Raw genomic sequence first — 22,344 nt, 5'->3', positions numbered from 1 at the left:
AGCAGCCTCCCCCTTTATGCTCCGGCTAGGAGAACCTGACCACTGCCCATCAGGGAATGCCCCACTCCCCGCCATGCCCTGTGAATGCGGGTTCTTGTCTGCTGTGCGTCTCTGTTTTTGTCCCTGACAGGCAGCCTGACCCTTCAGATGGCAGCCCAGACTTCAATCACCTGGGAAGACTTCCCACCTCCACAGAGGCCAAGACCTCCCTTCCCACAATAGCCCTTGTTTCCCTGGCACTTTGGGCAAATGTCCGCTTGCTCAGCCGCCCTGCCTCATGTCACTGTGAATGTACACCATTTATTCCCAGGTCTGTCTCTCACCCCTTCACTGCTGCAACCCTGGTGCCTGGTGAGGGCCTGGTACACAGTTTGTGACATGAATGATGAATGAACATGCAACTCTGAAACAGGCCAACAACTTCGTCTTTCCCTGCCGAGGTTTGGAACAGGAAAGCCAGAGCCCCACTCACGGGTTCCATCCCAGGTCGGCTGGGTTGATGTAGAGGATGCCGGCTCTGGAGACGGTGGCTGGAGTGGCTGTCCTCAGGTGGCTGATTTCGAACACCAGCCTCATGGTGCGGTTCAGCGGGATCCGCTCATTGCTGGCCAGGGTGAGGACCTAGGAGGGGGACAGCAGCCCATGGGGTCCTGCGGCGACACCTGCCATCCCGATGGTGTTCCAGGGCGGGGGTTACTTGGAGCAAACCTCTGAGCAAGGAGGAGGGGCTCAGGCCAACCCTGCAACCCCTGGCCTGCAGCCCTGGTCCCATGGCTTCTCTGCCCTCGCTGACCCCAGCAGCCTCTAGACACCCACACCGTGGAGGGCTGCAGCATGGAGTCAGGGCTGCTTTCTCAAACCATCAGCCCTCCCCATCCTGCAAAGTCTCGTGTTCCTTCCTACATCCAACTGAGGAGCATTTTTAGAAAATGGCTTCTAGACAATTCTAAATAACCATTTCTGCTTCCCAGGCCTTTACTCTGAACCTGTCCTGTTGCTGAAATGTAAGGTGAGGCGCATGCAGAACCACAGCACGTGTGACAAAGTCTCGTGACGAGGTGCCCCTCACTCATAGCTTCCTGTGGACTTCCAGACACGCCACCTGCCCCAAGCCTGGCGTGCAGGGCCTCAGTGCTCCGTAGGCGCCTCTGTGGGAGTCCCTATTGTCCCTGCCTTGGGTGGCCTTGGGGCTTAGAGTCCAGGGCCCGCGAACCTTGTTGTCATCCATGACTGTGTTGAGAGACTCAATCCACATGGGGTCTATGTCTCCGTCAAGGATGATCCACTTGGGGCCGTCATGGGTGATGTTGGCCAGGTCTCGCATGATGCTGGAGAACAGGCCTGGGGGAGGCGGGTGGTGTAACCCCGGGCCCTTCACTCCGGCACCATTCCAGTTCCCACCAGTCCTGACCCTGGCCTCTCTCTCTGAGGTGGCCTCTCTCCTACTTCAGAGGGACAGCAGAGGCCCTCGGGCATGAGGTGCCCAGGCTCCCTGCCCTCCGTTCTCTGTGGCCTCCCTCCTATGTGCCCTCTCCATGCCTGAGGCCCTGCCTGTCCTCCTCTGACCCTGCACCCTCCCTGTCAGCCCCTCTTGGTGGCCCTGGCTGGCTCAGTTTTTCCAGGCTCAGCACCCCACGGGGCGCAGCACCTGTGCACCCAACTCTGTCCATCTGTCCACTCACACACTCCGCAGAAGTCTGCAGAGCATGCTTCATGCGTCAGGCATGGAATGGAGCAAGGTGGGGGGTGGGGGTACGGAGCTTGCCTTCTAGTAGGGGAAGTGAGCTGGACATGCAGGAGCCAGTGAAGGGGGACAGGGAAAGCAGGTCAGGGGTAGGGCCACTTCTGATGGGTAGGGTGCGGGGGACAGGCTAGGTACAGCCCTCCCCCTAGGCTGGTGGTCAGGACCACCCCGCTCCCACTGACTCCTCCTCAGCTCTCACAGCTCCTTCTGCAGCCACTCTCCAACGTCCCGAGTTCCTTTCATAAAGTGCAAACCCGGTCACGCCACCTCCTGGGGGAAGCTCCTCCCCAGAGCCCACCGACTGAGGCCAGGGCTCCCCAGGCAGCCTCCAGCCTGCATGTCTGGGCTCCCATGCACTCCTCACGGGTCACACCCATCCTTGCTCTGGCCTCTCCCCTTGGCCTGCCCAGGGCAGGCCTGCAGTCCTCACTGTCCCAGCTCCTGTGGCCCCCATTCCTTACCCCCCAGCCCGGGTGCTACATGCCCACTGCTCCCCATAAGCTTTGTTACCATGGTGCCACCATTGCAGGCCACGTGCCTGTGTGCCCCACCTTAGCCTGGGGAGGCTGGCCTTCCACATGGGAATGGCTCAGCGCACACTCACTGCACTGGACCGGGTGTGCCCCTGCAGCCCGTCCCGGGACCACCCCCGTTACCATCTTTCCATTCCCTGGTCGCTGGGTTGATGATGCCAAAGAGCTCATCGCAGGTGACAGCCTTGGGGTCCAGGTCCACGGCGACCGGCTTCCTCTTCAGGTTCTGATAGGTCTTGTTGAGCGATTTGAGGACCTGGCAAAGGTGGGGGTCACTCCCGTGTGACTCCATGTTCCTGGCACATCCTGCCCCACTAGCCCCAGGACCATGGGTGGGCCTGGATGCCTTTTTTTTTTTGAGATGGAGCTTCACTCTTGTCGCCAAGGCTGGAGTGCAGTGGTGTGATCTCAGCTCACTGCAACCTCTGCCTCAGGGTTCAAGTGATTCTCCTGCCTCAGCTTCCTGAGTAGCTGGGATTACAGGCGCCCACCACCACACCCGGCTGATTTTTGTATTTTTAGTAGAGACGGGGTTTCATCATGTTGGCCAGGCTGGTCTCGAACTCCTGACCTCAGGTGATCCGCCTGCCTTGGCCTCCCAAAGTGTGGGGATTACAGGTGTGAGCCACCGCGCCTGGCCCTGGATGCCTTTTATGAACCACCAGGCTGAACCCTTCTCTGGATCACGTTTGCTCTGGAGGCACGTAGGTGAGTTTACACCCCCAACCATGGCCGAGGGGAAGGTGGCCTGGGTGATGGGAAACTAACTGTTCACTGTGCGTGTCTGCAACCCGCAGAGAGCTGCTTGCCCTAGACTGTGCGAGGCTCTGAAAACATTCACGTTCCTTTCTTCCTCATGGTACAAGGAATACGCCACGCTGAAAAAATTATCTAGGAAAACTCCCCGTAATCTTCCACTCAGGGAAAATGAGCTTTAAAGACACAGTTGAGGACGTTTCCCGTATGTGTATGTCCGAGTTCCTTTTTAGGAAACTGGGTTCACGCGACCTCTGCCTTTTAAAACATCGCTTGTGGTGAGCTTCTCCATGTGACTGGCGTCGGGAGTGATCTCAAACAATAGCAGAAGGGTCCAGCCTGTGGGCCTCTGGCTGGACACTTGGCTGGCATGGAATTTTCCACGTCACGGACATCAGTCACCTCTGCCACCACCCTCCGCATGTCACCACTCCCTAGGCCATGGCAGGGGACAGGAGGGCAATGGGTCAGGCCGGCCGCAGGGACAGGGAGACAAGTGACTGACGTCAAGGAGAGAAGAGCAGGAAGACAAGGAGGAACAGGGAGGGAGGCCTCACCCAGGGATCAGGGATTAAGGGCTGTGGCCGCTCCTCCCCTCCTCCTCGGCCTCCAGCTTCCTCCCTGGCCCATGACTCAGGCCGGAGGGCTCCCGGGGTACCGGGTATGTAGTACCGGGTTGGGGTCTCCGGGCTGGCAGGGAGGGATGGAGGGCCGACCCTTTGCCCTAGCCCTCCCCAACCATGCCGGATCCCTGCGGGGTCCCCGGAGGGGGTGAAGCACCTGAGATTTGCCGCTGCCCGCGTTCCCGATGACAAACACCGAGTGGCGGACCTGCAGCAGCTCCTCCAGCTGCACCACCTTCAGCACGAAGCTGTCCTCCGCTTGCAGCTTGAGCTCCATGATGCTCTGCTTGATGATCTGGGGAGACACGGATGAGGCTGGGTGAGGAATTGAAGCAGCCTTTCTTCTCGCTGGGAGGCTGGGGGGCTTCCTGCCCCGTGGGGAGGATGATAAAGGCACCCTTGCCCTCCGACGCACACGCGTTTGCAAGTTCTGCTGTCAATGCTGAGAGTTCACATAGCTCCACCGCGACCTCGTGCAGGGGATTGGTTTGCCCGAAGTCCCCCAGCCTCAGTTGAGAGAGTGACCTCCCCCAGCACTGAGAGGGTAGGGTTGGCCAGGGCCACGGAGGCAGCTGTGGCTCAGAGGTCTCTTTGTAGCATCGGGAAACGTGCATGTGTGACACGGGTCTCCACCCGTCCAACATCAGCGGGAAGGAAGCCCCAGTCAGGCAGGCTTCTCCGGACAGACCCGAGGCCCAGGAGTACCGACCTTTTCAAAATTCAGGTCTCGTCTCCGAGGCACGTCCAGAGCCGGGAAGAGGTCCCCGATCAGTCCCATGAATACAGGCAGGTCGTCTGTCACGATCTTGGGGATGTTGAAGTCTCTCAGCGCCCGCATGAGCACCTGGTCCTCTGCCCGGCTGGGGTCGCCCCTCTTCAGGGAGCCGGCCACCACCAGCACAGACTTGATGGCTCTCAGGCCCCAGTCGTAATGATCCTGCGGGCAGTGGGCACAGGTGGGCAGACGTGAGCTCACCTTCCTGCGGCCAGCGGGCAGGTCCGGAAGCCAACCCTGGCTGCTGCCCGCATCTCAACCTCCCACCCCCACCCGCCATGAGCTCCAGGACACACACCTGCTTCGAGAGCAGCTCCTTGCACAAGGTGTACAGGGTGATGAACTTCCTGGCCAGAAGGCGGGCTTCCAGAAAGCCCTCGGCCACCAGCATGATTTCGCATATCAGTTCGAAGTCGGGGACGACCATGGCACAGGGCCTGGGGAGGTCAGTGGTGCCCGTGGGCTTCTGCCCACTCCCTCCCCCACCTACACCCCTGCCTGTCCCTCTTCACCTAAGAGAGCACACCTTGACTGCCAGGTGGACCACAGCAGAGCGTTGAACCTTCGGTCCTGGAGCCGGGCTCCCAGCCCGCCTGCTCCCTACTTCCCTCCTCCTCCCACATCGTCCGCTGGCTGCACCTTCAGGCCCCTCCTCTGAGAGCCACCCCAACCCCCCAACCCTATTTTCCATCACTGCGTCCCAGGTGCAGTCCTCGCACCCGGGGGAAGAGAGAGCGCTTTCTAAGGAGGCCCTCTCCTGCCTCATCTTGGGAGTTTTTTTTTTTGTTTTTTTGAGACAGAGTTTTGCTTTTTTTGCCCAGGCTGGAGTGCAATGCTGCCATCCCGGCTCACTGCAACCTCCGCCTCCCAGGTTCAAGCAATTCTCCTGCCTCAGCCTCCTGAGTAGCTGCAATTACAGGCATGCACCACCACACCCAGCTAATGTTTGTATTTTTAGTAGGGACGGGGTTTCACCATCTTGACCGGGCTGGTCTTGAACTCCTGACCTCAGGTGATCCACCCTCCTTGGCTGCCCAAAGTGCTGACATTACAGGAGTGAGTTACTGTGCCCGGCCATCTTGGGAGCTTTTGATGACTTCTTCCCCTCCCCAGCTTGCCCTCTGCCCCTCCCCTCTGCCCACTCCTTGGCACTGGGACACTGCTGTGGCCGGCCTGGCTCACCACAGCCACTCACAGCCACTCACAGCCACTCACTTTCGCCTGGGCCACGTACCTGAATAAGGCTTTTAGGTTCTCGGGCAGCTCCGTGCGTCCGGCGTACCCAGGGTTCATGGTGATGAAGATACCGACGGTGGGAATGAGGCCTATGATCTCTCCCAGGAAATTGAATGTTTTTTTCTTGGCCCGAATTGCATCCTGGACACATTTTACCTGCACAGTTGGTGACACACACATGTAAGCATGGAAATGACCAGCTGCCACAGGCCAGAGTGGCCTTCAGGTATGTTAAAGCATGAGGCTGCGAATTTACCCCTGCAAATTCAAACCTCCTAGTGTCTTTTTTAAATTAAGCCTTTTTTTTTTTTTTTTGAGAAAGTTGCAGATTTGCATGCCATGTAGGAAACAATACAGAGGGCCAGGCACAGTGGCTCACACCTGTAATCCCAGCACTTTGGGAGGCTGAGGCTGGAGGACGATTTGAGCCCAGCCTGGGCAACATAGCAAGACCCCGTCTCAACAAAAAATACAAAAGACGGGGACCGGGGGGAAGAAACCAAATACAAAGGCAATTCTGTGTACTCTCTGCCCCATGTACCCTGATACGAGCATCTTGCCTAATGACAGTGGCAGTCAGTGGGGGCGGCGGGGTGGGGGGAGGGTGGGCGCAACACTGAGGCCAGCATTGCTGTCACCACAGGGACCCCTATATCCCCTCTTATAGCCACACCCACTTCCCTCTTGCCCCCTTCCCTTCCTTTGACCCCTGGCAACCGTGTCCTTTGTTTCTGTGATTTGGTCATTTCATGGATGTTATATAAGTGGAATTGTATCATACACGATCTTCCCAGATGGACTTTTTTTTTTTTTTTTGAGACGGAGTCTCGCTCTGTCGCCCAGGCTGGAGTGCAGTGGCGTGGTCTCGGCTCACTGCAAGCTCCGCCTCCCAGATTCACGCCATTCTCCTGCCTCAGCCTCCCAAGTAGCTGGGACTACAGGCGCCCGCCACCACGCCTGGCTAATTTTTTGTATTTTTTAGTAGAGACAGGGTTTCACCGTGCTAGCCAGGACGGTCTCCATCTCCTGACCTCGTGATCCGCCCACCTCGGCCTCCCAAAGTCCTGGGATTACAGGCGTAAGCCACCGCACCCGGCCCCCAGATGGACTTTTATCACTCAGCAAAATTCTCTGGAGATGCACCCAGGCTGTTGCAGGAACCAGTAAGTATTTCACCACCTCGTCCCTGCTGAGCAGGGTTCCACTCCCAGCGCTTTTCTGTCCTGTTAGTACTTTGGCAACAACCTGTCAAAGGACTGGTTAGCGGCCACCTCCGTATCAGTCTTGAAGGCCACCTGTTAGCTACGAGGTTAAACCTAGAGCGTCAGGGGCCGTTGCCTGCTTGAGGTCTCCTCTGGAAACCTGCAGAAGGCAGCTGCGTCTCTCCAAGTTGCCACTTGAGGGGGCCCAAGACTCGCAGTAAAGCTGCTCCCAGCACCTGCCTTTCCCTGTCTTCTCCAGGAGAGCCAAGTCCTGGTACCCTGGTGATCCCAGACACCCCTATGCCCAGTCTGCTGAGCATGCAGCTCGCCCCCTGGCAGGGCTGGGGCCCTTCGGAACGGCACTGCTTCCGCCTAGGCCAAGCCTCTCCTGTGGTCTCCATCGGAGCCCGTGAACATTCAGTGCCCAGAGTAGGGTCTACATAAATATTCTGGGGTTTGTTCATGGACGTCGGAGGTGTTCAGCAACTCGGCTCCTGTGATGGGGGCAAGGGAGAGGGTCCCCACGGCAACAGCCAGCACTGCCCATGGGTTGGGGTCCCCATTCTCTTGGTCATGGGGCCTCCAGCCCTGGGGCTGGGGGATGACTGGGGCAGAGGGAGCATTAGGAGAGGAGGAAGCAGCTGCCCCAGGCACCTCTAATCTTGCAGGCAGACCTGTGTCACCAACACCGTTTCACAGATTAGAAGGTGGAGGCACAGGGAGTCCACATCACTGCCGAGAGTCAGGGGTTAAGTTGGCATATAAAGCAGGCTCTCAGCCGGGCGCCATGGCTCACGCCTGTAATCCCAGCATTTTGGGAGGCCGAGGTGGGCGGATCACCTGAGGTTGGGAGTTCAAGACCAGCCTGATCAACATGGAGAAACGCCATCTCTACTAAAAATACAAAATTATCCAGGCTTGGTGGCACACGCCTGTAATCCCAGCTACTTGGGAGGCTGAGGCAGGAGAATTGCTCGAACCCGGGAGGTGGAGGTTCAGTAAGCCAAGATCACACCATTGCACTCCAGCCTGGGCAACAAGAGTGAAACTCCATCTCAAAAAACAAAACAAAACAAAAATAAATAGATAAATAAAGTGGGTTCTCCACCCAGGTTGCGGGGCTTGAGCAGCCCAGGCGGCATTCGCACGTCCACACCCCACATGCTCCTGGTCCATCCTGGGGTGGGAGGACCTTGACACCGTCAACACCCTGACTTGCGTTTCCTTTTGGAAGAGCACAATTGTTCCAGGCCGCTAGGTCGGCCGCCACTTACCTTAGAGAGCCCAGTGCTTCTCAACCCCTGGCATGCGTCAGGATCACCTGAGACATTTGTTTAAAATGCAGAAATGCTCATCCTGACAAGTGGGGCCCACACTGGAGATTTTAAACAAGCATCAATGGGGGCGGGGCGCTGGCCCAGGCCACTCCCCACTCCGAGGTCCCTGCACCCAGGTCGCCCCAGCCACTCCGCTGCACGCTCTGTGCCCCGGCATGGTTGTTCCCAAAATACACGGGCACATTTCCCCCCTTCTCCTCTTCCTCCCTCTCTCCCTCCTTTCTTTCCTGCTATTCCCTTTCAGCACCTCCTATGCCCAGCTCTGCTGATACCAGTAACAAAGCACTTTGCCCTTCTTTCCGAAGCAAAATTAATTATTTTCCCACCGGTATTTTGTTACACATACGCTACCATACACGTAACCCGTAATCTGATTCTGTTTTCAATGTGTTTGCCTACACAGGCTGCGGGACCCTGGAGGGCAAGAGCTCAATGGCACCACACCACCCTTCGGTGCTTGGAATGTTGCAGAGAGGCAAGGAGGGTCTATCTGGCATGTGAGGTCACAGGAAAGCCGACGAGCCAGTTACCCGACGTGACCCCGAGGCCGCAGGCAGGGGACTTTACCTGCACAGCAATCACAGACAAGACTTCCACTGAGATGCGATTAAACTCATCAAAGCAGCCCCAGGCTCCCGTCTGGGCCAGGCCCTTGTAGATATTTCCACAGGACTGCAAAGGGCGAGATGGAGAAAGGAAGAGCTGGGAGGGTGGCTGGGAGGGTGGCAGGGAGGGTGGCTGGGAGGGTGGCTGGGAGGGTGGCAGGGAGGGTGGCTGGGAGGGTGGCTGGGAGGGTGGCAGGGAGGGTGGCTGGGAGGGTGGCAGGGAGGGTGGCTGGGAGGGTGGCTGGGAGGGTGGCAGGGAGGGTGGCTGGGAGGGTGGCAGGGAGGGTGGCAGGGAGGGTGGCAGGGAGGGTGGCTGGGAGGGCAGGCGCTGCAGGGGCCTCCCCCTGCCTCTTCAGCCATGTTCTCTCCCCACAGCTTACTCAGGCCCCGGTGCGTTGGGCCCTTCCGCAGGCCAGCAGGCAGGTCAGCTGACTGCCCAGGGTAACACCGTGGAGGGCTGGCTACCAGGAAGAGCCCATCCTTTCACCCTTGACCCCCAGAGCTCCCAGACCCCAGGATGAAGACTTCGTGAGTCCCTAATGAGGGGGCTCAGAGACGCACATTTAAGTTCTAAACCTCGCAGGTTTTCTCAGCCCTCTTCTTTCTTGTGTGGAGAGGAGAGGGAGTCCTTTAAGGAGGGGTAGGGACACGTCGAGCAGGCCAGAGGCTTTTCCTCAAGACATCTGTGTCCCTCTAGGCCCCACCTGGGCAATCAGAAGGACTCGTCCCATCTACACCTGGGATTCCGGGTGGATGTTAAGTCCCTTCTAGGGAGATCCAACTGCAGATTTCACTTTTCTAAAATCCAGGAGGCGGATGTGGACGGCATGGCCTTGACAGTGAACATGGGCTGCCAGCCCCATCCTAAGCCTCAGGAGGGGTCCCCCAGATTGTGGGGCTCAGATCCAAGCCAGGGAGGGGAGACCCTCTGCAGGCCTAGGGTCCAAAACTCAGGGATCCATCGCCCTTGCCTGCCCGTCTTGCAAGAGGCTGCTGCAGCCTGGAGCTCCGAGGTATCCCCTCCCCTGCCTGGCCTTCTGTAAGCTCACGATGTCCTGTGCAGGCTCTGATGACCGACAGGACCGGGCCCGTCCCCTGCTTTCCGAAACCCACCTGGACATTGCTTGTACCCCACGCCATGCTGAAACATGAGGGAGGTGCTCCCCCCTGTGCAGAGTCCCCAGTTCGGGGCAACCTCACAACTGAAGTTGAGAGAGGGTCACCTCCAGGGCAGGGGCTGGGGCAGGACATTTGGGGCTGCGTCTGTCCACCCTGGGAGTCTCTCCAGAGGGACCACCTGAGGGGGATGCTACCAGCAAGTGGGGGCCCTGGCGCCTCCTCCCCAGTGTCATTCACAGGTATCCAGAGATCTGGAGTTCACTGGGGGGCCTCGGAGGACAGGGTGCCAGGATCTGCTTCTGTAATAGGGGACCCTGGGTCCCTTCTTCGGACCCCGGCCGCGTACCTTGTAGTCCATTTGCTCGGAGCAGTTGAACACGTAGACCATGGTGCCCAAGGCTCTGCCCAGGTCCTTGGTCGTCTCAGTCTTGCCGGTGCCAGCGGGGCCGGCGGGGGCTCCGCCCATGATGAGATGGAGGGACTGGGTCAGGGTGATGTAACACCTGCAAGTGACTGCAGGTGAGCGCGTGTGCCAGTGACCCCACGGCCTCCTCCTTTTATTTTTATTTTTTTGAGACAGACTCTCACTCCGTCACCCAGGCTGGAGTGCAGTGGTACAGTCTTGGCTCACTGCAACCTCTGCCTCCTGGGTTCAAATGATTCTCGCACCTAGGCCTCCCAAGTAGCTGGGACTACAGGCACCCGCCACCATGCCTGGCTAATTTTTTGTATTTTCAGCAGAGATGGGGTTTTGCCATGTGGGCCAGGCTAGTCTCGAACTCCTGACCCTCAGGTGATCCACCCGCCTCGGCCTCCCAAAGTGTTGGGATTACTGGCGTGAGCCAACGTGCCCGGCCACCGCTTTATCTTTCATTGCAGTTATTACACTTGCTCGGCCCCAGGAGACACATGGGAGAGGGCAGAAAACCTTCAGGTGTGACGGAGGAACCACCACCGTGGGCCAGAGGCAGCCCAGGTGCCTTTCCCACCTGCGGCATTCGGGGAGGTGGGCACTGCTATGACGACCAGAGTCTGCTCGTGAGGGTCCGTAAAATGTGACCCCAACTCAGTAGGCCTACAGAGGGGCGGAGGAACTCTCCCAAGGCCACACAGCCAATGCTGGAACAAGGACACGGTGGCAGAACTGAATGTGAACACAGGTCTACCTGACGCAAATGCCCGGTCCTTCCAGCCTCCGCAGGTGACATCCAAGTCGGACAGTTCCAAGAATCATGGGGAAGGGACCCAAGAGCACATGTAAATTACTCAGGGACAGGCCTCACCTGTCAGTGAGTGGGGTGATGACCAGCCGCGGCGTGTTGCCCAGATACTCGTAGGAATACTGGATTTGGGCATCGCAGATGTTGGCAAAGCAGTGTCGCTTCTCTTCGTCCCAGCGATGCCGGAGCTGGGCCTGCCAGGTGAAGGCCTGAGAACTCTCCACCTGCAGAATGAGCCAGAGCTCTTGTAGCCAGGCAGAATACAAGAGCTAGGGCTGGCTAAGGAAGGCCAGCATGCCTCCAAGGCTGGTCCCCAGGTGCCCAGGGAACCCTCCCTGGCCCTCTTTCCCCCTCCAGTGCCCACATCCAACCGTATGGCTGCCCTCAGTGGAATCTTGCTACAGAAAGGCACTTCCAATGGGCGGGCTCCGCTCATCTGACCACTGTGTGTTGCTCACCAGGGGTGAGTCCGGGCAAGGAGGTTAGGAGGCAGCTGCAGCCAGCGACAGAGTCAGTGCCCCAGGAAGAGGAAGTGGCAGGATCTGGAGTCCCTGAATGCACTGCCCTGAACCCGGTGTCCCCTTGCCCTTCCCCAGGACCCTGGGACAGGGGCGCTCATGCCTTGGCCGTGATCATTTTGGCCACCACGTCCCGCGCGTGCACATCAATGGTGCAGATGGTCATGATCTTCATCCTGTCGCCAGCGTTGAGGTTCCCAATGAGCAACGTGATGAGTATGTTCAGCTGGCTAATCTGGGGGGGAGAGTGCCTTTGCTGAGACACCATGAGTGCCCACATGCACTGGGGGGTCTTGTGGCTTGGTGCCCACAGCTGCACAGGGACCACCACCATGCTCTTGTTTACAGTAATGAAAAACAGGAGCGCCCTCAGTAGGCCCCAGCCAGGCACTGGTTTCACTGGGGTGCGGCCCTGATGGGACACCTTGGAGCAGCTAGGATATAGCAGAAGGAAAGTCAAGGCCACGAGAGAGGGTGGATGAGAAGCAAAAACAGCTGACTTTAACGCCATCCAGAGTCTGTATATTTTTACATATGAATCAATTATACACACACAGAATAGCAGGTTGCATAAGGGAGCGTTGACTGTGCAGTGTCATGCTTGGGTTGTGGAATTACAGGTAAATTCTCCTTCTTGTCAAGATGATCTTTAGTTTCCATATTTCTAACCAAGGACTTTTTTTGTTTAAGACTCTCATTAGCTTTGCCAATTTTCAGGTGAGAAATCAAAGTACATATTTCTGAATGTGTCTGTTACTCGCGGGGAGAGGCGCCTGGGGCTGTGGTGCGTGGCTGTTATTTGGCCTGTGGAAACGACGGTTTCATGGGGCTCAGCCTCTGAGAAGAAGGCGCTCCAGGTACTCACCCGGTAGGTTTCAGAAGGACACATGGGGCCATGCACCTGCTTTTTAAACAAGTTTTAAAAACGTAACTAACTACATGCTAGTAACGCACCTGCTTTTTGTTATAATCTTTGATAGCGTTTTCATAGCCTTCCTCCAGGCTGGCAAATGCCAGGCCCACCTCGGTCGTCCACCAGATCTGGGTGCAAGTCAGGGCCACCTGAAAGTAGATGACCCCCATTGCCCACACAGTGAGTGATCGCTGGCGCCCGCTAACGCAGATGTTCCTGCTGAAAGCTTAGACGGTTTTCCAGGGGACCACAGTTAACAGGGGAGCCCATGAACGCAGAGAAACTCGCCCCTTAGCCACAAGGCACCACCGAGCCCCCACCCGCCTCAGACCTGGGCCGGGTAGTCCAGGATCCACTGCTCCCTCGGCTTCTCTTCATAGGTCACCACGGCCTCTGGGATTTCGTGCCGGAGGGTGGAGCACATTCGGTCCAGCACTCGATTCAGCCACACTTCCACCTGGGGACGGGGGCCACGGTGACCAACACAGCCATGTGTGCCTGCCTCTAGTTCCAGTAACTTGCTTTGTTGTAAAGAAAAACGTTTGTCATCATCCTCATCCCAGGGGCAGATACGTCAAGGATTTTACAGAGCAGTAACAGTGAAGCATCTTTTCTTTTTTTCTTTAAGACGGAGTCTTGCTCTGTCACCCAGGCTGGAGTGCAGTAGCACGATCTCGGCTCATTGCAAGCTGCACCTCCTGGGTTCACACCATTCTCCTGCCTCAGCCTCCCAAGTAGTTGGGACTACAGGCACCTGCCACCACTCCCGGCTTTTTTTTTTTTTTTTTTTGTATTTTTAGTAGAGATGGGGTTTCACTGTGTTAGCCAGGATGGTCTCGATCTCCTGACCTCATGATCTGCCTGCCTCAGCCTCCTAAAGCGCTGGGATTACAGGCGTGAGCCACCATGCCCAGTCACACCTTTGCTTTTTAAATTGAGATAGGATCTCGCTCTGCTGCCCCGGCTGCCGTGCAGTGGTGCAGTCATGGCTCACTGCAGCCTCCACCTGTGGGCTCAAGTGATGCCTCCACCTCAGCCTCTCAAGCAGCTGGGACTACAGGTATGCACCTCCACACCCAGCTAATCAAAGACTCACTTAAACAATGTGGCTGGGGACTGGACACAGTGGCTCACGTCTGTAATCCCAGCACTTTGGGAGGCTGAGGCGGGTGGATCATCTGAGGTCAGGAGTTTAAAACCAGCCTGGCCGACATGGTGAAACCCCGTCTCTACTAAAAATACAAAAATTAGCTGGGCATGGTGGCAGGCACCTGTAATCCTAGCTACTCTGTAGGCTTAGACAGGAGAATCACTTGAACCCGAGAAGTGGAGGTTGCAGTGAGCCAAGATCGTGCCATTGCACTCCAGCCTGGGCGACAAGAGTGAAACTCCATCTCAAAAACAAACAAACAAAAAACAAATGAACAAAAAAACCCATACTCACAAGTAACTGCTACTGAGAGAAAAACACCCTCAAGTGGATATGAGGGTAGATTTTCTTTTTTGGGAGATGAATTTTTTGGAGATGAAGTCTCGCTCTATTACCCAGACTGGAGTGTAGTGGCGTGATCTCGGCTCACTGCAACCTCTGTCTCCCAGGTTCAAGTGATTCTCATGCCTCAACCTCCCGAGTAGCTGGGACTACAGGTGTCTGCTACCACACCTGGTTAATTTTTGTATTTTTAGTAGAGACCGGTTTTGCCTTGTTGGCCAGGCTGGTCTTGAACTCCCGACCTCAGATGATCCACCCACCTCGACCTCCCAAAGTGCTGGGATTATAGGCATGAGCCACCGCACCCGGCCAGATTTTTCCTTTTAACTGTTAGCACAGTGCAGGTGGGCCTCGCTGTGGTCTGCAGTTCTGTTTGTAAGGGGTAAGCCCAGGAAGCGAATCTGGACAGATGCTGTCACTGCCCCGCCCTCCCTATCCAGGTAGAGCCGGCCACATGTGTGCTGTGTTCAACTCTTTGAACCTCAGGTTTTCTCGAGTTGAGGTTGTTGTTTTTTTTCCTACAGCTGATTTACCTCTGCATTGTATTTTCCTCAGGCTGATGTTAAAATGGTTTCTATTGCTTGATCAATAGTTGGGTAATGAGACAGGGCAGGGGGCAGCCCAGAAGTTTCCTGATGGCAGGAGGCCACCCTGAGCTGGGGGACACACTTGCTGGGGAAGGAAGAGGCTGCGGAGACCACTCTGAGTGGTGGGCAGCGCAGCTGATTATTTCGGACAGGTGTTGGGAATTGGTGGTTCAGAGATGTGCAGCCCCTTTTAAAGCAGTCCCTTTGGCAAAGTCATGAAAAGGATTCAATGACATTAACAGGGCTTCTTTTTTTTTGAGACGGAGTCTCACTCTGTCACCCAGGCTGGAGTGCAATGGCATGATCTTGGCTCACTGCAACCTCCGCCTCTTGGGTTCAAGTGATTCTCCTGCCTCAGCCTCCCGAACAGGGCTTTTCTCCCGTCCTTTCCCCTCCCCTTTCTCCCTAAGGATACACTCGTGCTATATGGGTAAGGCTGTGCTAGAAATTCTATAAAGAGGTCCATCCCTTAAGCGTTTTCTAGAGAGGCAGAGGAGAGGAGCAGGGGCGGGCTGGCAGCTGCACAGGGTGGTGGTTCTCTGGACGTCGCCGTCTGAGGGCATGTGGCCCACACGCGTGCTGCACCCTTGTCCTGGGTTCCCTGCGTGGTGTGCGCACACACTCACCTGCCCCGAGAGGTCGCATTCCTGATCAAAAACCACGTACTCGTCCTCCTTGCTGTACATTCCCAGGCCCACCTTGAGAGGTTTGTCATTGGCATCGAGCCGGAACTTCAGTTTACACAGGCTATCGAAGAGTTTGGACAGGTGGCGGCTCACCTGGGAGGAGGGGAAAGGCGGGAATTATGCGACAGGGGCTTTGACAGGCATGTGCGTGGCTCGGGCTTTCCATGGGTGGTTCTAGGCATCGTTCTTTTCGGAATATACTCCCCATCTTTGATCAACGTTGACTAAACATGGCTAAGTCAACAAAAGGAACCAGCGAAGACTGCTCTGAGTCAGGACACAGAAACCAGGCCAGGAACCACAGCCCTTCTAAGCCAGACATCTATTCTGGAAGATTTCTTTTTGGTGGGGCATAGTGGCTCACACCTGTAATCCCAGCACTTTGGGGAGGCCGAGGCAGGTGGATCACCTGAGGTCAGGAGTTCAAAACCAGCCTGACCAACATGGAGAAACCCCATCTCTACTAAAAATACAAAATTAGCCGGGCATGGTGGCGCATGCCTGTAATTCCAGCTACTTGGGAGGCTGAGGCAGGAGAATCACTTGAACCCGGGAGGCAGAGGTTGTGGTGAGCCGAGACTGTGTCATTGCACTCCAGCCTGGGCAACAAGAACGAAACTCCATCTCAAAAAAAAAAAAAAAAAGATTTCTTCTTTTTGAGAAGGTTCTGTCCCAGATCCCAAGCCACACAGTCTATTCTTGCATATCCCTTCTTATTGTGTATCCTCTAACCTTACGGTCAAAATCCAGGTGCTTTCCCTTCACCTAATTCTTTTTTTTTTTTTTTTTGAGACAGAGTCTCACTCTGTCACCCAGGCTGGAGTGCAGTGGTGCGATCTTGGCTCACTGCAACCCTCTGCCTCTTGGGTTCAAGCAGTTCTCATGCCGCAGCCTCCTGAGTAGCTGGGATTACAGGTACATGCCACCATGCCTGGCTAATTTTTGTATTTTCAGTAGAAACGGGGTTTCACCATGTTGACCAGGCTGGTCTTAAACTCCCAACCTCCAGTGATCTGCCTGCCTCGGCCTCCCAAAGTGCTGGGATTACAGGTGTGAGCCACTGTGCCTGACCTCTTTTCTCTTTTAGAAGAGCCCCAAGGAGGCACCTGTTCCTTGCTCTTGGGACCCTGAGATTTACTAGCTGATCAGAGGATGCCCCACTGAGAGGTTTGTCTTTCGGAAACAGTGTCTTACTAGGCCTCTGGCACACGACCCATTTTCTAGAAGGGGAAAATGAGGCACAGAGAGGCAAATTAACTTCTCCAAAGCCAAGCCAAGTGCAGAGCAGGATGTGAGGTGAGTCCCGCCACGTTTCTGCCATGGCTGGGGACCCCAGGGCAGCTTCTGGTGCAGAGGGCCTCCTGGAGATGATGGGGCACGTCCAGGGACACTGTTACCCCATCCTAGGGCGGTTGAGGTAGAGGTGCCCGCCTGGGGTCTGGCATGATGTTGGCTTAAACACCGGAATGCAAGGGGCCCCACCTACCTCCACGGGGTCATTGCCATTGGAGAGAATGTCCAGGAGGTCAGCCGAGGAGACAAAATAGAACCTGGGGAAAGCCAGTCTTTTCGTCTCTAAATACTCTGCCAAAGCCTTTTCACAGATGGCCAAGCTGGGAGGAAGGAAGGACAGGAGGCCGGTGACCCTACTCTGTAGGGATGTCTGCCGCCCACCCTGTCGGTGCAGGGAACTGATCATCCTGGAGATGCCTGGACTGCTGTTCACAGGCCCGGTTTAATTCAGAACCTCCTACCAGAGGCTCTTGTTTCTTTGCTATCCCCCAACCTCGTGGGCACTCCTAGGTAGAAGGGAGCATCGTTTATTCTCCGGGTCATTGCTTCCTTCAAGGCCAAGGCATCGGGTGGCAGGATGAGGCCGGGGAGTGCGTGCTCCCCAGGAAAAGGCAATAGATTAACCCAGGACCCGTGGTTTTGCCCTGTCCTGGCCAGCGGGCCATACAAGTCTTAGGTTCCCTCAGACTTAAGACTTAGGGAATCAGCACCACTGACTCCCCTGGTCTGGACAGGTGTGAGCCCCACCTCTTCTTCAGGGCCTCCAGTTTATTGTAAAGGCCGGGTTTGTTGGTGGCTTCTACCACGTTGGGTGTTTTCACTGCATCTTCCATCAAGGCCTGGGAAGAGAAGGGGATCGCCAAGCCATTAGGGATCGCCACACACAGTCATTTCTGAAGTGTGTGGGAGCCACCGGGCTGTGCTCACCTTGAATTCCTGGTCAATGTCGTCAAAGCGCTGGGAGTCCCCCGGGAGCTGGGCGCGGATGTCTTCAGAGCCGATGAAGATGCTCTCCAGGTGGCTCCAGGTTCGCTGGACGTCAAACCAGATGGAGATGACGGAGTCCGCCGTGGACAGCTTCTGCTGCCAGCTCGTCACCTCCTTCAGGAAGTGGGCCAGGTACTTGGACATCATCAGGTTCTGCAGCTGCACCTGGTTGTCCTCCAGCGTCTCCACCAGCACCTCGCTGGACTTGAGCATCATGGTGCCCGTCCGCGGGTGTGGCTCGTGCTGGAATTCCATCGTGCTCCAGGTACCGTCCAGGGCTTTCAGCACCTTTTGGGGGAACAGAAAAATACGGTCACTGAGCATTTGGCATGCAAAGCTCAGGCAGGAGCCAGAGTTTCCAGGACGTAGACTGAAGCTCCATGATCAGAAAGCAAAAAGGCTCAAACCAACACATTCACAGGAACCAAAGGCAGATCCAACCTGAACCTTCATCCCCCGATGATGGATGCATGCGATGTCTGTCCATATAATGGAACATAAGCCACTAAAGGAATGAGGTACAGACACCTGCCACAATGCGGATGAACCTGAAGACCTTAGGCTGAGTGAAAGAAGCCACACGCACAGACCACATAGTGCATGTGAAGGAGTTCAGATCGTGCCACCCCAAAATATACCATCCTGCAATTGACGATTTTGAGTCAGAGGCACTTGAAAGGCAGCAGATGCAGGAATCTCTCTCTGAGCCTCATGCTGTTGCTGGGAAGCAGGAGATGCAATTCCCAGGTGAATGATGCTCTTCTGATACCAGAATGAAACGACCATCCACTAGGATGGGAAGTGGGGGCGGAAAGAATCCTGTCCGCTCAGACCCTTTTAGAATAGCTCTCACCTTCCAGCCTCTCACACAGATTACTTTTCTACAACTTACACTTTCTGCAACTCAGTACTTAAGTCTTCAACTCTAACTGCGTCTTAGAGTCTTCCTTTCCTCCCATGCCACAGAAAACTTGGATTAAATAATTTGGATCCTTTTCTCCTCTTGATCTGTCTTACATCAATGGAATTCTCAGACCTAACTGGGAAAACCCTACAAGCATAGAGTGAAAATGTTGTCTCCTCTACCTATGATGCCATTCCTATGAAAGTGTGGAAGAGGGGGATCTATAGAGGGAGAAAGTGGATTAGTGGTTGCCTAGAGCTGGAGATGGGGACACGTGAGAGGAAAGGGGTGGGGGGATGATGGCTAAAGGATATGGGTTTCTTTTTGAGGTGATGAAAATATTCTAAAATTTGTTAAATCTATTTTTTTATTTTTATCTTAAAAAATTTATTTTATAATTTTTTTTTAGGGACAGGGTCCAGCCCAGGCTGGAGTGCAGCAGCGTGATCACTGCTCCCTATGACCTCCATCTCTCAGGCTCAAGTAATCCTCCCACTTCAGCCTCCCAAGTAGCTGGGACTACAGGTGCGTGCCACCATGTGCCCAGCTGATTTTTTTTTTTTTTTTTTAGACAGAGTCTCGCTCTGTCATCCAGGCTGGAGTGCAGTGGCGTGATCTTGGTTCACTGCAAATTCCACCTCCCAGGTTCAAGCGATTCTCCTGCCTCAGCCTCCCAAAGTGCTGGGATTACAGGTGAGCGCCACCACGCCTGGTTAATTTTTGTATTTTCAGTAAAGACGGGGTTTCACCATGTTGGCCAGGCTGGTCTCAATCTCCTGATCTTGTGATCCACCTGCCTTGGCCTCCCAAAGTGTTGGGATTACAGGCATGAGCCACTGTGCCAGGTCCCCAGCTAATTTTTTTTAATTACTTTTTTTGTAGAGATGGGGTCTGCCAATGTTGCCCAGGCTGGCCTTGTCTTGAACTCCTGGCTCAAGCGATCCTCCTGCCTCCCAAAGTGCTGGGATTATAGGCATGAGCCCCCACCCTCTGCTGTTTAATATATGCTGATTACACACTTGTAACTATGCTAAAAGCCACTGTACACTTTAAACAGGCGAACTGTATGGTATGTGAATTATATCTAATAAAGGTTTGTCTTTTTTTTTTTTTTTAAAGCAAGCCAAAATGTGACAATTCAAACTCACAAAAGAGGCTGAGGAGAGAGCTTTGAACCGCAAAAGGAGTTTTCCTGGATACTGGAACTGCCGGTAGCCAGTGGCGCATTAACAAGTTCAGGTACCAGCTGGGGGCCATCCCCCAACCATCCCCAACCCTCCCCTCAGCTCCGGAGTCAGAGGAAAGAACTGACATCCATGGAGGAGTCAGACGGGACCACAGACGAAGATGCTTGAGGCAAAGGAAATGCGAGTTCCGGTTATTTACAAAATGTCCCAACTATTATTGCATGTACAGGGTGGGCAGAGCTAGAGCCACGAATTGGGTTTTCTAAGAAAAATTCCAGAAGTAGGCTGGCGCGGTGGCTCATCCCTGTAATCACAGCCCTTTGGGAGGCCGAGGTGAGCGGGTCAGTTGAGGTCAGGAGCTTGACACCAGCCTGGCCAACATGGTGAAACCCCGTCTCTACTAAAAGTATGAAAATTAGCCAGGCACGGTGGCACATGCCTGTAATCCCAGCTACTTGGGAGGCTGAGGCAGGAGAATCACTTGAACCCGGGAGGCGGAGGTTGCAGTGAGCCAAGATCATGCCACTGCACTCCAGCCTGGGCGACAGAGAGAGACTCTGTCTCAAAAACAATAAAAAATAATAAATAAACAAATAGATTCCAGAAGTATTTTTTAAGATTTGTCACAGGTTGGGTAAGAAAGGCCCCCCCAGACTTCCCGTGAATGCCATGGGGCTGCGGGACCCCTCTGGGTGCTCTCAGTGGACGGGGGCAGTTTCAGGCTGATCCCACGTTGCACAGACAGCGCCGCCAGCACGGCCTACCTTTTCCATGCCTGACTCCTTCACGGCCTTGTCCACGATGTTGCGGACCTCATCCTCATAACTGTGGAGGTTCAGCTGCAGTAAATCTGCCAGGGTCGTCTCTTCTGACATTTTAAATTTCACCTAAGGGAAAAAACAAGACAGGATTCATTTCGGGTCATGTGCACTCTGCAGTGGGCAGACGTCATCATCCTTCACGGAGAGCCACTGCTGGGGCGCAATCCCAGGCTGTTGGGAGGGAGGCGAGCTCTGCTCTCCCTTTTTCAGCTCTGGGACTTGAGGAAGTGACTTCTCCAAGCCTCACCTTCCTTCCCTGTAAAAGCGCGTAACAGCAGAACCCACCTGCACCGGGCAGAATTGTGGCCCCCCCCTCAAAATTCATGTCTATGCAGAACCTCTGCTTGTCACCTTATTTAGAAACAGGGTCTTTGCAGATACTAAGGATCTTGAGGTGAGTTCATCCTGGATTTTCCGGTGAGACATAAATCCAGGGCCAAGCATCTTCATGACAGGAAGGAGAGGGAGATCTGAGTCACACAGGACAGAGGGTCTTGTGGAGACCGAGGCAGAGACAGGCGTGATGTAACCACAGGCCAAGGAATGCCTGGAGCCCCCAGAAGCTGGAGGAGACAGGAAGGACCCTCCCCCGGAGCCTTTAGAGGGAGTGCAGCCTGTTGACACCCTGATTTCAGAGTCCTGGCCTCCAGCACTGTGAGAGAACACAAGTCTGCTTTTTTTTTTTTTTTGAGATGGAGTCTCGCTCTGTCACCCGGGCTGGAGTGCAGTGGCGTGATCTCGGCTCACTGGAACCTTCACTTCCCCGGTTCAAGCGATTCTTCTGCCTCAGCTTCCCGGGTAGCTGGTACTACAGATACGCACCACCACACCCAGGTAATTTTTGTATTTTTAGTAGAGATGGGGTTTCACCAAGTTAGACAGGCTGGTCTCAAACTCTTGAACTCAAGTGATCTGCCTGCCTCAGCCTCCCAAAGTGCTGGGATTACAGGCGTGAGCTACTGCACCCCTGGCTAGCTCTGCTGTTTTAAGCCTTCCAGTTTGTGGTCCTTTGTCATGGCAGCCCCAGGAAGTGAATCCACCACCTCTGGCATGTCATGGCAGCCCCAGGAAGCGAATCCACCACCTCCAGCAGCTGCCGCGTTCACAGCAGGCAAAGCACTCTGTGGCAGTGGCTGAATCACAGGTACTGTTACTCTAGTGCCAAATCACTGTTACTCTAGCACCAAATCACCATTACTCTAGCACCAACATACCAGGTACTTGCCTAGTGCCACCCACTTCCCAAATCACTTCCACGTCCCTTGTCTAATATTCTTCTTGGTGTCACATAGTCAGACGTTTCTGAGCATCAATTCTGAGCCCACCGTGGAATTTTAACCAACAGATGGAACCTCGCATCTCTGATCACATTTGGGGACATATCTGCCCGAGGCTCACCAAGACCTCAGCTGTGCCCAGCTCCTTTCCTGGAGATATTTAGCTGCTTGTTTATCACCGCCCAAGCATCTCTCCCAGGGCATCTGGATGGGACACATGAGCCTGTTGCCAGGCATCTGGGAAATCTTTTGTCTCAATACTCGAGAGGCACCCCCAGGGGCTGGCTCCCAGACACCGGGACAAATCCCCGGGGAGCAAGCAGGTGCCCCTGGGCCCTCAGTGTTTGCTTTTCCCTCCTCGGGCCTAGGGAGCAGCAGAAGAGCCCTGGACAGTGTGGAGGGGGCGGAGCGGGAGCCTCTAATGCTCCTCCTAGGTGGATGCCCTCCTGGGCTGGCCGGGACCTAATGAGAGGTGGAGGGAACCATTTGTCCCCATTCTCCTACTTCCTGCATAGGTAGGGATCTCTTG

At 55.3% G+C, this 22,344-nt stretch overlaps 1 protein-coding gene across 1 annotated transcript in view; it reads right to left on the bottom strand.

The window, feature by feature from the left end:
- Positions 1-22,344, bottom strand: part of DNAH17 (dynein axonemal heavy chain 17) — a 150,278-nt gene that overhangs the window by 65,172 nt on the left and 62,762 nt on the right. Inside the window, exons 27-44 of the mRNA XM_030827209.1 lie at positions 20,482-20,604; positions 17,567-17,914; positions 17,387-17,478; positions 16,833-16,959; positions 15,287-15,439; positions 12,913-13,038; positions 12,623-12,730; positions 11,772-11,903; positions 11,214-11,374; positions 10,277-10,433; positions 8,774-8,878; positions 5,666-5,823; positions 4,730-4,868; positions 4,366-4,593; positions 3,814-3,951; positions 2,401-2,533; positions 1,214-1,341; positions 473-621 (exon numbers count right to left, since the gene is read on the bottom strand). Coding sequence (XP_030683069.1) covers positions 473-621; positions 1,214-1,341; positions 2,401-2,533; positions 3,814-3,951; positions 4,366-4,593; positions 4,730-4,868; positions 5,666-5,823; positions 8,774-8,878; positions 10,277-10,433; positions 11,214-11,374; positions 11,772-11,903; positions 12,623-12,730; positions 12,913-13,038; positions 15,287-15,439; positions 16,833-16,959; positions 17,387-17,478; positions 17,567-17,914; positions 20,482-20,604 — 2,705 coding nt within the window. The remainder of the gene's footprint in view (positions 1-472; positions 622-1,213; positions 1,342-2,400; positions 2,534-3,813; positions 3,952-4,365; positions 4,594-4,729; positions 4,869-5,665; positions 5,824-8,773; positions 8,879-10,276; positions 10,434-11,213; positions 11,375-11,771; positions 11,904-12,622; positions 12,731-12,912; positions 13,039-15,286; positions 15,440-16,832; positions 16,960-17,386; positions 17,479-17,566; positions 17,915-20,481; positions 20,605-22,344) is intronic.

This window comes from Nomascus leucogenys, chromosome 14, assembly GCF_006542625.1.
Source record: "Nomascus leucogenys isolate Asia chromosome 14, Asia_NLE_v1, whole genome shotgun sequence".
Classification (NCBI taxonomy): Eukaryota; Metazoa; Chordata; class Mammalia; order Primates; family Hylobatidae; genus Nomascus; species Nomascus leucogenys.
The sequence above is the reverse complement of the archived record's forward strand: the minus strand, read 5'-3'. Positions and strand labels throughout refer to the sequence as shown.